This window comes from Lissotriton vulgaris, chromosome 1_1, assembly GCF_964263255.1.
Source record: "Lissotriton vulgaris chromosome 1_1, aLisVul1.2, whole genome shotgun sequence".
Taxonomy (NCBI): domain Eukaryota; kingdom Metazoa; phylum Chordata; class Amphibia; order Caudata; family Salamandridae; genus Lissotriton; species Lissotriton vulgaris.
This window is the reverse complement of record NC_141685.1, coordinates 1080438993-1080453466: the sequence shown is the minus strand read 5'-3', so window position 1 is coordinate 1080453466 and position 14474 is coordinate 1080438993. Positions and strand designations below refer to the sequence as shown.

The 14474-nt window shown below is 47.7% G+C and overlaps 1 protein-coding gene across 1 annotated transcript in view; it reads left to right on the top strand.

Moving 5' to 3' along the window:
• The window catches only part of LOC147748613 (extracellular serine/threonine protein kinase FAM20C-like), a 76065-nt gene extending 61977 nt beyond the window's left edge, over positions 1-14088 (top strand). The window contains exons 8-10 of the mRNA XM_086963389.1: positions 9124-9205; positions 11328-11387; positions 13310-14088. Coding sequence (XP_086819515.1) covers positions 9124-9205; positions 11328-11387; positions 13310-13553 — 386 coding nt within the window. The 3' untranslated portion in view covers positions 13554-14088. The remainder of the gene's footprint in view (positions 1-9123; positions 9206-11327; positions 11388-13309) is intronic.
• The last annotated feature ends 386 nt before the right edge of the window (positions 14089-14474 follow it).

The following is a 14474-nucleotide window of genomic DNA, read 5'->3' as shown; positions in this document are numbered from 1 at the left end:
AAATAAAGCGTCAACGTTTCGACCCCTGAACAAAATGCGATATTATAACCGTCTTGATAGGGTCTTCCTCTGGACTAACTGGAAGGTCTGTGTGCAGCCTTTATGGGGCTCCTATTCGTGGCACTGGTCCTAATCACGTGCGGACAGCGATCAGGTCACTTCAAGGATAGGGGCAGCTAAGAACAGAAGGCAGAGAGGCACGGGGCAGCTAGGCACGGGGCAGCTAGGGGAACAGAAGGTAAAACTGGGCAGAGACACGGGCAGCGAGGGGTACAGAAGGAAAGACCAGGCAGAGAGAGCACAGGGACAGCAAGGGGAACAGAGTGAAGGAAAAGGGGCACGGACCACGTACAGGCAGCGGGGAAGACAGACAACAGCAGTCAGAGACACAACAATGAAAATACAGGCAATGCAATAAATTTGCAAACTGCCTTTAAGACCCTTATTTTGGCTCTGTATGTGTGAAAATGCACCATCTTTTCACTTTTTAAAGCAGGGTTCTTCAAATTGTGGGGCGCGCCTCCCTGGGGGGGGGGCGGCACCATCCCAGGGGGGGGCGCGTGCTCCACTCCGATCTTCCCTTTGTGCCCGTTCCTTTGTCCCTGTGGCAGCGCGATGTAGAGACTCTCTGTGAGGGCGGGCGATTTCTGTCAGAGTGGGGCTGCAGCGGCCTAAGAGCTGAACAAAGCTCATTAGCATACGAATGGTCTGTTAAAGAGGTGTGAAGTGCTCGGTGTGGCTGGATGGCTGAGTGTGTGTGTGCCCAGAAGCTGTGTCAGCCGGGGCACACACAGGCATGGTGAGATGAAGAGGGAGAGGGAGGGAGGAAGGAGACAGAGACAGATAGACAGAGGGAGAGCGAGGGAGGGAGACAGGCAGACAGAGGGGGAGCAAGGGAGGGAGACAGAGGCTGACAGAGCGAGACCGAGGGAGGCAGCGCGAGGGAGACTGAGGCAGACAGGGAGAGCGAGGGAGAGTGAGGGAGGGAGACATGCAGACAGAGGGAGAGCGAGGGAGGGAGACATGCAGACAGAGGGAGAGCGAGGGAGGGAGACAGGCAGACAGAGGGAGAGCGAGGGAGGCAGAGTGAGGGAGAGCGAGGGAGACAGAGGGAGAGCGAGGGAGACAGAGGAAGAGCGAGGGAGGCAGAGTGAGAGAGAGCGAGGGAGACAGAGGGAGAGCGAGGGATGTTGTGTGGAGCCGGCCACCAGACGTCCGTTATGTTGCCATGTGGGTGAATAGATGTATGGGTGGAGTGGTGGATGTATGGGTGGAGTGATGGGTGGAATGGTGGATGTGTGGGTGACATGGTGGATGTATGGGTAGGGGGTGGATGGATGAGTGAGGGGATGGATGGATGGGTGAAGGGGTGGATGGATGGTGGGAGAGAGGATGGATGCATGAGTGGAGGGATGGATGGGAGTGGATGGATGTGTGTATGGTTGGAAGGGTAGATGGATGGGTGGAGGGATGGATGGATCAGTGAAATGGTGGATGGATCGATGGGGGGTGGATGGTGGACGAGTCGGTGGGTGGATGGATGAGAGAGGTGATGGATGGATGGATGTATTGAATGGGTGAATGAATGGATGAATGGATGAGTGAAGGGGTGGATGTGGGAATGGATGGGTGGAGGGATGGATGGATCAGTGAAATGGTGGATGGATCGATGGGGGGGTGGATGGTGGACGAGTCGGTGGGTGGATGGATGAGAGAGGTGATGGATGGATGGATTGATGTATTGATGGGTGAAGGGGTGAATGAATGGATGGAAGGATGGATGAGTGACGGGGTGGATGTGGGGATGGATGGGTGATTGAGGAGGGTGGATGGACGGGGGGATGGATGGAGGAGTGAAGGGGTGGGTGAGAGGACAACAGATGGATTCATGAGTGGATGGATGAGTGGGTGGATGGGTGAAGGGTGGATGGAGGGATGGGTGGCTGGGTGAGGGGGGAATGGAGAGAGGTGAATGGATGGATGGATGAGTGAGGACATGGATGAATGATTGGCAGAGTGGATGGGCAGGTGGGTGCATAGATGGGTGAGGAGAGGAGCATGGAGATGGATGGGTCAGAGAGTACATGCATGAGTGGGGGGAGGGTGGAGAGCGGGAGGGATGGGTGGGTGGATGGATGGATGAGTGGGGGGTTGAGTGGGTGGACGGATGAGTGACTGGGTGGATGGATGAGTGGGTGGGGGGATGGCTGGATGGGTGAGAGGGTGGGTGGTTGGATGGATGAGTGAGTGGATGGATGGGTGGAGGAGTGGATGGATGAATGAATGGAGGAGTGGATGGATGAGTGGGAGGATAGCTTGGGTGAAGGGGTGAATTGATGACTTGTGTGCTTAGCGCTGCTGCTGTAATCCTCGCTTTTGATTATTTGTTTGTTGTTTGACCTCCCATAGCGTCCTGTTGTTGTATTTGTGCCCACCATTTTGTTGTGCCTGCAGACCGTCCCTCCCCCTTCGCTAACGCCTCCCAGCTCCCCCTCCCACCCACGAAGCACTAGGATCAACTCGGCTGAAGAGCCCCTGTGACCAGCTGCACTACACGTGAAGCAGTTGCTCCTGCCCACCTCCTACAAGCGCCTCTGTGGTATCGTTCGTGCTGCCTATCCTCTGGCTTTTTATTCACTATTTGGCATTCTCAGTCCTTATTCAGCACCCAGCTCCCTGCGTAGCGCTCCGCATTTGCGTAGCTATTTGGTGTCATTCATCCCTACGTGCATTGCGCTGCTGACTGCCGATTACCATTTCTGGGCTTAACTATTGCTATTGATGACTTCTGTGCTTAGCGCTGCTGCTGTAATCCTCGCTTTTGATTATTTGTTTGTTGTTTGACCTCCCATAGCGTCCTGTTGTTGTATTTGTGCCCACCATTTTGTTGTGCCTGCAGACCGTCCCTCCCCCTTCGCTAACGCCTCCCAGCTCCCCCTCCCACGCTCCGCCCCCTCCACTTTCCATTTATGACAGTTGTCCTAACGCGCAGCGTGTACGCGCAGCGATCGCGCCCAATCCGCGCCGAAGGTGCGCCAAAGGTAAGCCCGTCTAAGCCCGTCCGCGCCTGGACCGCGCCCAGCGCCAGAGCCCCTGGTCCACGTAATGTCCACCCCTCCCGCATAACTTACGATGCCATCACCCTCCTAGCCCTTAACCCCGGCCGTTCCCCCAACTGCGTCCAAGCCGCTCCTGGACACACCCATGGACCCTTCTCCTGCAACTCCTGCAAGTTCAACGGCACCAAGAACAACCCCTCATCTACGAACACACAACAGATATCCGACCCCAACCACCTACAATGCATCCTGCTCAACACCCGCTCAGTCCACAGGCACGCCATCGACCTCTGGAATCTACTAGACACCATCTCTCCGGACGTCGCCTTCCTAACAGAAACATGGATGAACGCCACATCAGCCCCAGACATCACCATTGCCATCCCGGAAAACTATAAGATCATTCGCAAGGACCGTACCGGCAACACAGGAGGAGGCCCATAAGAAATCCATCCGCATCTCAACCAGCTCAGACGTCAATCTCGCCAACACTGAACACCTTCACTTCCAGATCCACATCGACCCCAAGACCACACTCAGAGGCACCCTCCTTTACAGGCCACCAGGACCCCGCGCACAATTTAGTGACATCGCAGACTTCATCACTCCACACGCGCTCCCCTCCGAGGATTACATCCTTTTGGGAGACCTCAACTTTCACCTTGAAAAGAACAACGACCGCAACATCACCACCCTTTTGGACAACCTCGCCAACCTCGAACTTAAACAACTTGTCACCACCCCCACCCACATCGCAGGTCACACACTCGACCCTATCTTCACCTCCAGCAAACATGTCTCCTTCAGCCACACCACAGCTCTCCTTTGGTCTGACCACAGCTGCGTTCACTTTACCTACAACAAGCCCACATCCAACAACCACCCCCAACCTACTCTGCAAAGAAACTGGAACAAAATCACCATCGACCAGATCTCCTCATCGCTTCTTCTAAACCCCCCAGCCCACTCCTCCAACCCCGACCAAGCAGCCACCAACCTCACCCAATGGTTATCCAACAGCGCCAACATCCTAGCACCACTGAAAAAACGACAAATCAAACTAGGCAGCAAGAAGGCCTCCTGGTTCAACGATGATCTTAAGAAATCCAAGAAACTCTGTCGCTCCCTCGAGAAGGCCTGGAAAAAAGACCCATCCACCAGCACCAAGGACGCCTTCAAAAACGCCACCCGCACACACCACCAACTGATCCGGAATGCCAAGAAAGCCGCTTTCAAGGACCGACTAGATAACAACGCCCACAACAGCAAGGAATTATTCAACATTGTCAAGGAATTTACCAACCCCTCAGCCAACTCCAACGACATCACCCCCTCTCAAGCCCTCTGCGACTCCCTAGCCTCATTCTTCCACAACAAAATTGCAGACATCCACAACAGCTTCGACAACCGACCCGAAGACCAACCCACCCAACCCCCTGCAGGACCCCCACCCCCCTTGAACATCCTCAATGACTGGAAGCCAATCTCCACTGAGGACACCATCCGTCTGATGAACTCTATCCACTCAGGATCCCCAACAGACCCTTGCCCTCACCACATCTTCAACAAAGCAGACTCCATCATAGCACCACACCTCCGAGACGTCATCAACTGCTCCCTTAACTCCGCAACCTTCCCGGAAAGCTGGAAACATGCCGAACTCAGCGCCCTCCTGAAGAAACCCACAGCTGATCCCACCGAACTCAAAAACTACCGCCCTATCTCACTCCTTCCATTCCCGGCCAAAGTCATCGAAAAAGCGGTCAACAACCAGCTAGCCGCATTCCTCGAAACCAACAAATCCCTCGACTCCTCACAATCCGGCTTCCGAGCCAAGCACAGCACTGAAACCGCCCTCATCGCAGAAACAGACGACATTCGAACTCTACTGGACAATGGAGACACAGTCGCCCTCATCCTCCTCGACCTCTCCGCAGCCTTCGACACAGTCTGTCATAGCACCCTGCTACAACGCCTCAGAAACATCGGAATCCAAGGAAAAGCACTGGACTGGATCACCTCGCTCCTCGCCGGAAGAACCCAGAGAGTCCGCCTCCCACCATTCAAGTCAGAGGCCACTGAAGTCATCTGCGGCGTACCACAAGGATCCTCACTCAGCCCCACCCTCTTCAACGTATACATGAGCCCCCTCGCGGCCAACACAACCTCAACATCATCTCCTACGCCGATGACACTCAACTGATCCTATCTCTCACCAGAGACCCTAACACCGCCAAAACCAACCTGCATGAAGGAATGAAAGAAGTAGCCGACTGGATGAAGCACAGCCGTCTGAAACTGAACTCAGACAAAACAGAAGTCCTCATCCTAGGCACCTCCCCCTCCGCCTGGGATGACTCTTGGTGGCCAGAGGCCCTTGGAAAAGCACCCATCCCGACAGACCACGCACGGAACCTGGGCGTCATCCTGGATTCCTCACTCTCGATGAACAGACAAGTCAACGCCGTTTTTTCATCTTGCTTCAACATTCTTCGCATGCTCAAAAAAACATTTCGTTGGATCCCCACCGAAACTAGAAAAACGGTCACCCACGCTCTGGTCACGAGCCGACTGGACTACGGAAACACCCTCTACGCCGGTACCACCGCAAAACTCCAGAAAAAACTCCAACGCATCCAGAACGCTTCAGCCAGGCTCATACTAGACATCCCGCGTAAAGAACACATCTCTGGTCACCAAAAAAACCTCCACTGTCTCCCCGTCAATAAGAGGATTACTTTCCGGCTCCTAACCCACGCACACAAAGCACTCTATGAAATCGGACCCGAATGCCTCAACACACGACTGTCCTTCTACACCCCCTCCCGCCAGCTACGATCCTCCAACCAAGCCCTTGCCACTGTACCTCGCATCAACAAAACCACCATGGGAGGTAGATCCTTCTCCTACCTGGCAGCTAAAACCTGGAACTCACTTTCCACTCACCTTCGCCTCACTCAGAACCACCTAGCATTCAGAAAACAACTTAAAACGTGGATATTTGACAAGTAATTTCCCTCCCTTCTTCAAGCGCCTTGAGACCCTCTGGGTATGTAGCGCGCTATATAAATTTATTGACTTGACTAGTGGTTGGATGGATGAGTGGGTGGATGGATGGGTGGAAGAGTGGATGGATTGGTGAGGGGATGGATTGGGTGAAGGGATGGATGGATGATGGATGGATGGGTGAGGGGGTGGATGGAGGGATGGATGGGTGAGATGATGGATGGAGGGATGGATGGTGGATGGGTTTGCAAGTGGTTGAAGGGGTTTGGATGTGGATGGGGCACAGATGGAGGGAAGGAATGAATGGTGGGGGAGTTGGTGGATGACAAGGTGTACATGATGGATGGGGAGGGTTGTGATGACTTCCTTTGCCTTGGAGGATTGTGTTTCGAGCTGTGTGGTACGCCTCTGTCATTTCGCCACACCCACTCACAGGCCTGCAGTTTGCTAGGCACTCTTGTTGTGTTGGGTGGTGGGGGGGCCCAGCATCTGGGGGAATTCAGCTGGGGGGGCTCAACCTGGAAAAGTTTGAATACCTCTGTTTTAAAGTAAACGTTTTGAGTGCCATTTGGCGCCGCAGACACGCACGGTTTGGTTCCTGGCGCACATAGCCATGGTTGCAGCGCACAGAGACCCTCCACTGCCGCACACAGAGGAAAAAAATTAGAGGGAACATTGGTCGTAACAAATTTCACGCTTACATTTAGAATTATGTTCTTAGAAACAAACCATAAGTTCTATTTTTACACAAAGGTCTTCCAGTTGAAGCTCTTTCAGCACACGCAGAAGGGGTTAGGCTTAGTTATTGCACTTGCGTATTCAGTAACTTATTGATTTTTTTTGTAAATCCTTCAAATGTTACCGAGCAAGTGCCTCTTGCCGGCACCCCCAAGCTTGTTCTAGTATCACTGTAAGTATGAGGCCTGCTAGACCAATGTTTGGTTTGCAGTTCCTCTCTTGTCCTTTAGAAGGCAGTATAGGATAAGCAAAGGACACAGCTTAGGTTTTTCTGCTGTGCGAATTTCTAGTAATGTAACGGATTTCTTGTATGTAGCTCAAATAGAAATATGTGATTTTTCGGCTGCAACGTTTTTCCATATTATTATAGATTTGTGAAGTAATCTTTGTCCAGACAGTGTTACCATATGTGAAACTGTAAAACTATTGAAGTAATCTCATCATGGAATGGTCCGCATTACGCCACATAATTTGCCTTTTCTTTCCTCAGAATTTAGTCAAACCTGCTGCAAAATATGGTCCTCCGCTGTGCATAATTCCAGTAACCCTGTTTATATGGCTGTTGGGAGGCTCCCTAATGCTTCGTTGCATCGTATGTCTTTGGTTGTGGGTTTGCTAATGGTGCGAGGCTGTTGGAGGAGGGCTGCCCGTGGGATTTTCAGGGTGTGTGTTTAATTGATGCATATTGGGGTCATCTCTGCAGAGTCCATCACAGTGGATGTGTGAGTTCTCATCCTCTGCCTAAACTTTAGTGAGCCTCAAGGTGTTTTTGTCGGTCACAAGGGCAGGGTTGAACTGACCTACCAGGCAACCTGCAGTGCCCAACGGGCTGGTCTCCCAGATGAGTGTATGGGCTGGTATTTTAGCACTTTGTGGGCCTGTTTTATGGTCTGGTGGGTACGTTTTTACTGTTGATTCCTTTGATATTACCACAAACATTGCCAGCAGAAAACACAAATGCATGCAGTCTTCCAAAACTTGCAGAATATCTATACAGCATGACTTGACAAGTTTGTAGAAAAGATACAGACTCTGACAGAGCTTCAAGGGTTTATTCACGTAGAATAATCAGTAACATCTCATCCACCCACCAGGTCCAGGTTTGGGTTTCAACTGGAAACGAGCGGAACCCAGGGTGATCAGAACGTACTGACCACCACATTCCAATGTCCTAAGATCTAATTCTACGCAAGATTCCACACATCTCCCCCTTTTATAACAACATGTACACCCTAATTAACTTATCCAACTCTAAATAAAAGAAATTTACAGCAACAAGTCAAAAGCTGACAGAAAGGTGGTGGATAAATCAGAATTTATACAGAAAACTTAAAAGCGTAAAAATAACTTCATAATGAAGTAACAACCGATTCACATCTAGGAAACATGCACAAAAGGTTTTAGCAGTTGCAAATGGAGAATCAAGCTGTTTGCAACCGCTAAATAGCTTGCTTTATATAGCTCGCATTTGACCGGAAGAACTTGGAGCACTTTACATAAGCACCAGTTACATTACACAAGGTCACATACATTATTACAGGCATAGGGAGATTAAGGGATTTGTCCAGAATCACATGATATTGAGCCGGCACCAAGACTCGAACCTGGTTCCCCAACTACAAAGTCAGCCGCTCTAAGGCCACAGCCTCTCCATGCTCAGTGTGCCAGCTAAAATGGGCATGTGTTCAAGAATATAAACTGCATATTAAGTTTTGGGGAAATAACAATGTGAGCTTGTTTGTACATGCATAGCTTAAAGTAAAAAAAATGAAAAGTGGTATGACACGGTGCAGCCACGTCATATCGCTTTTTTTTTTTTAACTTTAAGCTATGTAGAACAGCAGCTCGCACAGCTGTGCAGCATTTAAAAAAAACATTGACAAAGCCAATAGATCATGCATAAGCGAAACCTATTGGCTTTGATAATGCTTGTTAATTCTTCCCACTATTGTTCCACATCAGCTAAGAAAGAGCTTCAGAGGAAACCACTCTTGAAAATAGGTTTATTGAAAAACATGTACAGATTTCAAAATGCTTTTCCATAATCTTGTTCACTGTGGTTGCCGTGCTCTGAATTTTGCTCTCTGATGGGCCCTTGGATCATTCTCATGTGTCTACCAGAAGGTGGAACGCTCTTCCTGACCACATTAGTTTGGAAAAAGACCATTTATTTTTCCGCAGACAGTTAAAGACGTTCTTGTTCCCAGCTATCTAAAGCGTTCACCTGTAGGCTCGGTTCTTAGCGCTGGGAGGCCTTAGGGTAGCCATGCGCTTTATAAGTGCCATTTTCATTTCATTTCATTTCATTTACCCTTTGTAGGCAATCTGGACAGGCATCACTATGAAACCTTCGAGAAGTTTGGGAATAACACCTTTCTGCTTCATCTGGATAACGGACGGGGGTGAGTGGGGTGCCACAGGGAGGGGACAAAGGTGGAGAGAAAGGGAGGATGAAGAAGATGGTAAGGAGAACAGATCAAAAAGAAGGGGGTTCAAGATTAGAAAGAAGTTCAAAAAGAATGTAGGAGAATAAGAAGACCAAGGTAAGCGGAAGAGGAAACAGAAGGGATAGAGAAAGAGGGGTAATTAGAGAGACAGGGAATGTTGGTGGGTATGAGGTAATTGCTAAAATGGGTGAAGCTGAAGATAATTAGAAAAGGGAGGAGAGACGATTTGAGAGGATTTCAAAACCATGAAAACTGCTTGCTGTAAGCACGCTTTACAAATGCTGTGTAACATAACATAACAAGAAGCAGTGCTTAATTCGAGCCAGTGGTTTTTAGTGCCCAGCACCAGCACTTAATTGTCAACACCGGTGCTTGGGACAGTCGGCCACAAGGTGGTGATATCTGGCTAATTTAGAAAGGAGCACAACAGTTACTTATTATTTCAATATACATTAAATATTAGTATTACCTGCTGCCCAAGCCATTCTTATAGTTTTGGGAGCCCAAACGTGTCTGAATTGTCACAATTGCAGGAGTGTGAAGGTTAGTAGTTGTGTTATTACTATCATTGGTAGCATGGCACGGGCAATGTTTGGTGCAAGCTGCAATTGCCTCCTGACAAAAGCCCTGCAACTTATTTTTTATTTTATTTTGTTTTGCAAATTAGGCACGGAGAGAAAGAAATTGGAGAAAGGGGAACTAAGCTAAGATAGAGAGGAAGAAAGACTGAATTAGAGAGAAGTCATGTGAGGGATGAAGACAAGTGTGAAAGAGAAGGAATGACACACAAAGAGAAATGAGAGAGGTTGAGATTATGATTTAGGTAGAAGCTGAAAACAGGAAGGGAGAGAAGGGGAGCAAAGGGAAATATAGAGAAAGAGACTTCAAGGCGGGGGATGGACGTTGAATGAAGAATAAATGAGAAAGGTAAAGAATGGTGCAAAAGAAAGGAGATCGGGCTTAGAAAGAAGAGATGAGATGGAGAAAGGGGAACACATGAAGGAAGTGGTGGAGAGAAATGGGAGGCAATATGTGGGCAAAAGAAAGGCTAGAGGAGTGAGAGAAGAATGGAGATAGGTGAAGAAGAGGTAACACTAGGAGGCAGTGGCGCAAAGGAGAAGGGGGAGAAAGGGATCAAATGAAAACGATGAAAGATGGGAGATTGGAAGGGGACAAGGTAAAATGGAAGAAAGATGGGGCACTGAGAATGGATGGGAAAAGGAATATGAGAGAGGTAGAAAAGGGGGAAAAGGGAAGTCACAGAGGAAGCGAAGTAATTAAGTTGAAACAAAGGGAAGACAGAGGCATAGTGGAGAGACGAAAGGAAATGTGAAAAGCCAACGGGAATGGATGGATGGAGCTCAGAGAGAGAAGGAAAGGAAATATGCAATGAAACAGATGAGCGATTGGGGGGAAATTGAAGAACCAGCACATAAGCAGCTTAGAGAAGGGAGGTTAGGAGGAAAGGAGAATGAAAAAGAAACCGACAGAAGATGAAGGGTGGAACTTACAGAGAATAGTGACGTGGGAACCTTAAGCAAATTGATTAAAGGACTTCAGAGAGAAAGAAGAAAGAAAAGGGTGGGAGACATGGAGACTAGAGGGTTGCTAGAAGATGATACAAATAGAAGAGTGACTGGAGAATAAACGGGGCAAGATTGAGGAAGAAAAGTGGAGAGGGGGTAGAGATAAATAGTAGGGAGAGGGTAAGAAAGTTATTGAAGTAAAAAAAAGGTTAAAAGCAAGTGAGCGCAATTGATAGAGGAAAAGAATGCTACAGACTTGAAAATAGATAAAAGATAGGAATTAATTAAGGCAAGAGAGACAGGAGAGAAAATTGGGGAGAAAACGAGTAGGTCATGGGATGAAAAGAGTTATGAGAGTTAAAGGAAAAAAGACGGGGTGATAATGAAGTACACAAAATAATTAAAATAACATGTTGTTAATATAGTGCTTCACACCAACAGATGTTACTCCTGTCCAGAGGATGAAACTCAGTTAGGAAGTGTGTTGAAAGATAATGAGAAGAAGAGAGGAAGATGTGCTGAAAAATAATAACTGTCTCTCCTATGTTTAGTTTTGGCCGCTATTCCCACGATGAGTTGTCTATCCTGGCCCCTGTACAGCAGTGCTGCAGGTAAGTGCTGGAAAGCAAGCCAACACTCAGGTTGTCATCTGTGCACAAGTGTGCTCCTGCACCTCAAAGCTCCTGTTTCTTACACCAAGCGTGCTTTTCCTCTGCCTTTCTTTCGCCTTACTACAGTAGACAGTCTCCGGTGTTTTGTAGCCGCTCTGGGTTTGCAGTATCCTCCTGTTTCAGAGTAACAAGCACTGAATAATGGCAAAATACTATTTCTTACTAAAAATACAAAAACCTTACAGAAACTACCTCGTCAAACATTGGAAAATGATTCTGTTAAAGTGCACAAAAAAAATGTCAAATATTTTCTGATCTAAACTCCAATTTTACTTTGGGAGACATAGGAGAACGCCCATTGCTAAAAGCTGACCTTCTGTCAGTCTCTCATCCATGTTGTTCTAGGATTTAAGGTGGTCTACTTTCTTGCCTCGTGCGCTGGGAAGCAATATTACTCAATCAAAAAGAGAGTGTGAAAACATCCTCTCTGACCCCGGAAAGAAGTTCTTCAGAGAGTCGACACATGTCTTTCCCATTCCATGTTGCAGGACTCAAGGTGATAAGGAGTGTGTTTTTTTTGTTGGTCCTTTGGGACAGCAATACGTTTGTGACCAGGCTGTTAAGATAATTAGAAGATTGCCACCTTTAAAAAAAAATCCATTTCGTTCCTTTTTTTAAGGTCAATCATACATACTTAATAGGCTGTCTGGTAGCAAAATACCTATTGTCAGCTTACCTAGAACTTATAGACCACCCATTGCTTACTTCCATTTGATTTTGTCTCTCATTTGCTTGCTTCTAATTCGATGTCTTCCATTATCCCAGCTTCTCCAACTTGTATTTGCCACTCCCTTGGAGCATAGCCCTTTACCATTTCTCTGAATGACGGGTTTCTATCTTTCTTTGTCTGCTCACTTTTAGGAAACTTTTTTTCTTTTTGGTTAAGCACTCTTTGAGAGTACATGTGTTTCCAGCTCTCTCCTTCTCTTCCCCAGGACCTCCCCCCCAAATGCCCACTGCTACCCGCACCCCTTGTTTCTCTTTCTTGTACCTTTCCTCCAGCCCTTCACGTTCTATACTGTTCTTACCTTTGTTTTTTCTCACCTGCTGTATATGTTCCTTTCACTTTTGTGTGCTTCTCACTATCTTGTGTGCTTCTACACGCTGCGTGTTCTTTTAACCACAGCCCCTTTGCTCTGAGTTCTTCTCGCCATATGTGCTTCTCCCTCACACCCTGTTTTGTTGTCTCATACAATGCTTTCTCTTCCTCAGCCCTACAACTCCACAATTTGCTTTCGCTGTCTTTGTTTTGTGTACTAAATTTCAGGGGAAAAACAACATTTATTATCTGATCAAAGTTTTGTCAACTAGCTTGGATCAGTAAATAAAAAATTCAAGCAAATGGTGCCCGCGTCAATCCACTGGTGCAAGCCTGATGCATGCATGCCCAAGTGGCATTGTCAAACCAATAGTTCCCTAAGTCAAGACCTGTTGGCTTTGTCAATGCTTGTTTAAATTAACTAGATCCCCCCCACCTCGTCTGCAGAGGAAGAAATGCTCCTGCAGTATTATATTTTACAGATATTTATGTAGCATTTACCATAACCTTTGTGCTTAAAGTACGTGTCAGAAGTGGGATTCTGTGTGTATAAAGGAGTGTAAATATTTCCTCTCTAACTCATTCCTTAACTCCTATTTTGCTACCCCACCTCATCATACATCCGAGATGTAATTGACTTCATCCTGGAGATGAAAATCAGTTTCTCTTCCCAGTCGCTTTTCCCTCCTCGTCTTGCTCAGTACACTCCTTGCTTTCACCACATATCACTCTCTTGTTTGATTGTTTTTCTTCAGCTCGCATTTAATTTTCCATATTACTGATTTCCTTGTTTATTTTATTTTTTTACGCTCCTCCCTCAAAGGATAAAGAAGTCAACATATCTACGCCTGCAACTTCTGGCCTCTGAACCCTATCGCCTCAGCGATGTCATGCGCGAATCCCTGTCCTTTGACCAACTCACCCCTGTGCTGGCTGAACCACACCTAGTTGCCCTGGACCGCCGCCTGCGCACTGTGCTGCGCATCTTGCGCGACTGTGTGCATAAGGAGGGCTACGATGGGGTAGTGGAGAATGACACCCAGCGGCGCAGTGTCCAGAAGTCCTGAGTAGCTGCATGCTGAATATCAAGTCATGATATGGGAATCATTTTTATTCTGGATCTTGAAGTTTTATCTTAAAATTCTGAGGTTGGTGATGATGGTCTCAGCGACATCTTTAAGTCTACAACGCTGCAAGGTTGTCAGTGCTGTATCATCATTGCATCAATATCAGTGCTGCATCATTGTCACAACAAGGACAAGGCTTCATGCTCATTGCACTGTAAATGCTGCATCGGTCGCTGCCCTGAAGTCAACACTGCACTGTCATTCCTTCGACGTCAAGATCGTATCCTCACTCCACCATTATCAGTGTTGGGCAAGAATTGTATGAAGGACAATGCTGCTCTGTCATCAAATTACTGTAAATGCTGGATTCATAATTACACTGACACCACATCATCGTTATCATCCTTCAAAGTTGTATTGACACTGTAAGAAGGTCAATCCAGAGATGACCGTGGTGTTGCAAACAATGATAGCTTGTAACTTGCTAAGCACAATGAAAACTAATAAAACTATTTTGGGAACAGTTTAAAAATGATTGTATTTCTACCAACTCTTTTACAAGCCTCTAGACTATGGGACTAGGAAACAAGTTTCCATTGTAACCTTGAGTACACGCATTTACGCAAAATACACTTACGTTTACAAAGGATCATTGGCCATAGTCTAATTTAATGCTAGGCTTAATAGTGGTGTTTTAGACTTATGGTGAAGTGGAAAATAATAACTTTCAGCAGCTACACAGAGCTCATTCATAGATTTCACCTGTGGCCTGTACATTTGCCAACAACTATGGAGGTTGGGGCTGAGGTGACAGTCATTACTCTCTCGCCTGCAGGAGCGAAGCATATCACTTAGAGAGGACACAAGCACTGCAGTGGCCACCTTTAAGAGAGCAGGGCCTGAGAAGACAAATACTGAGCC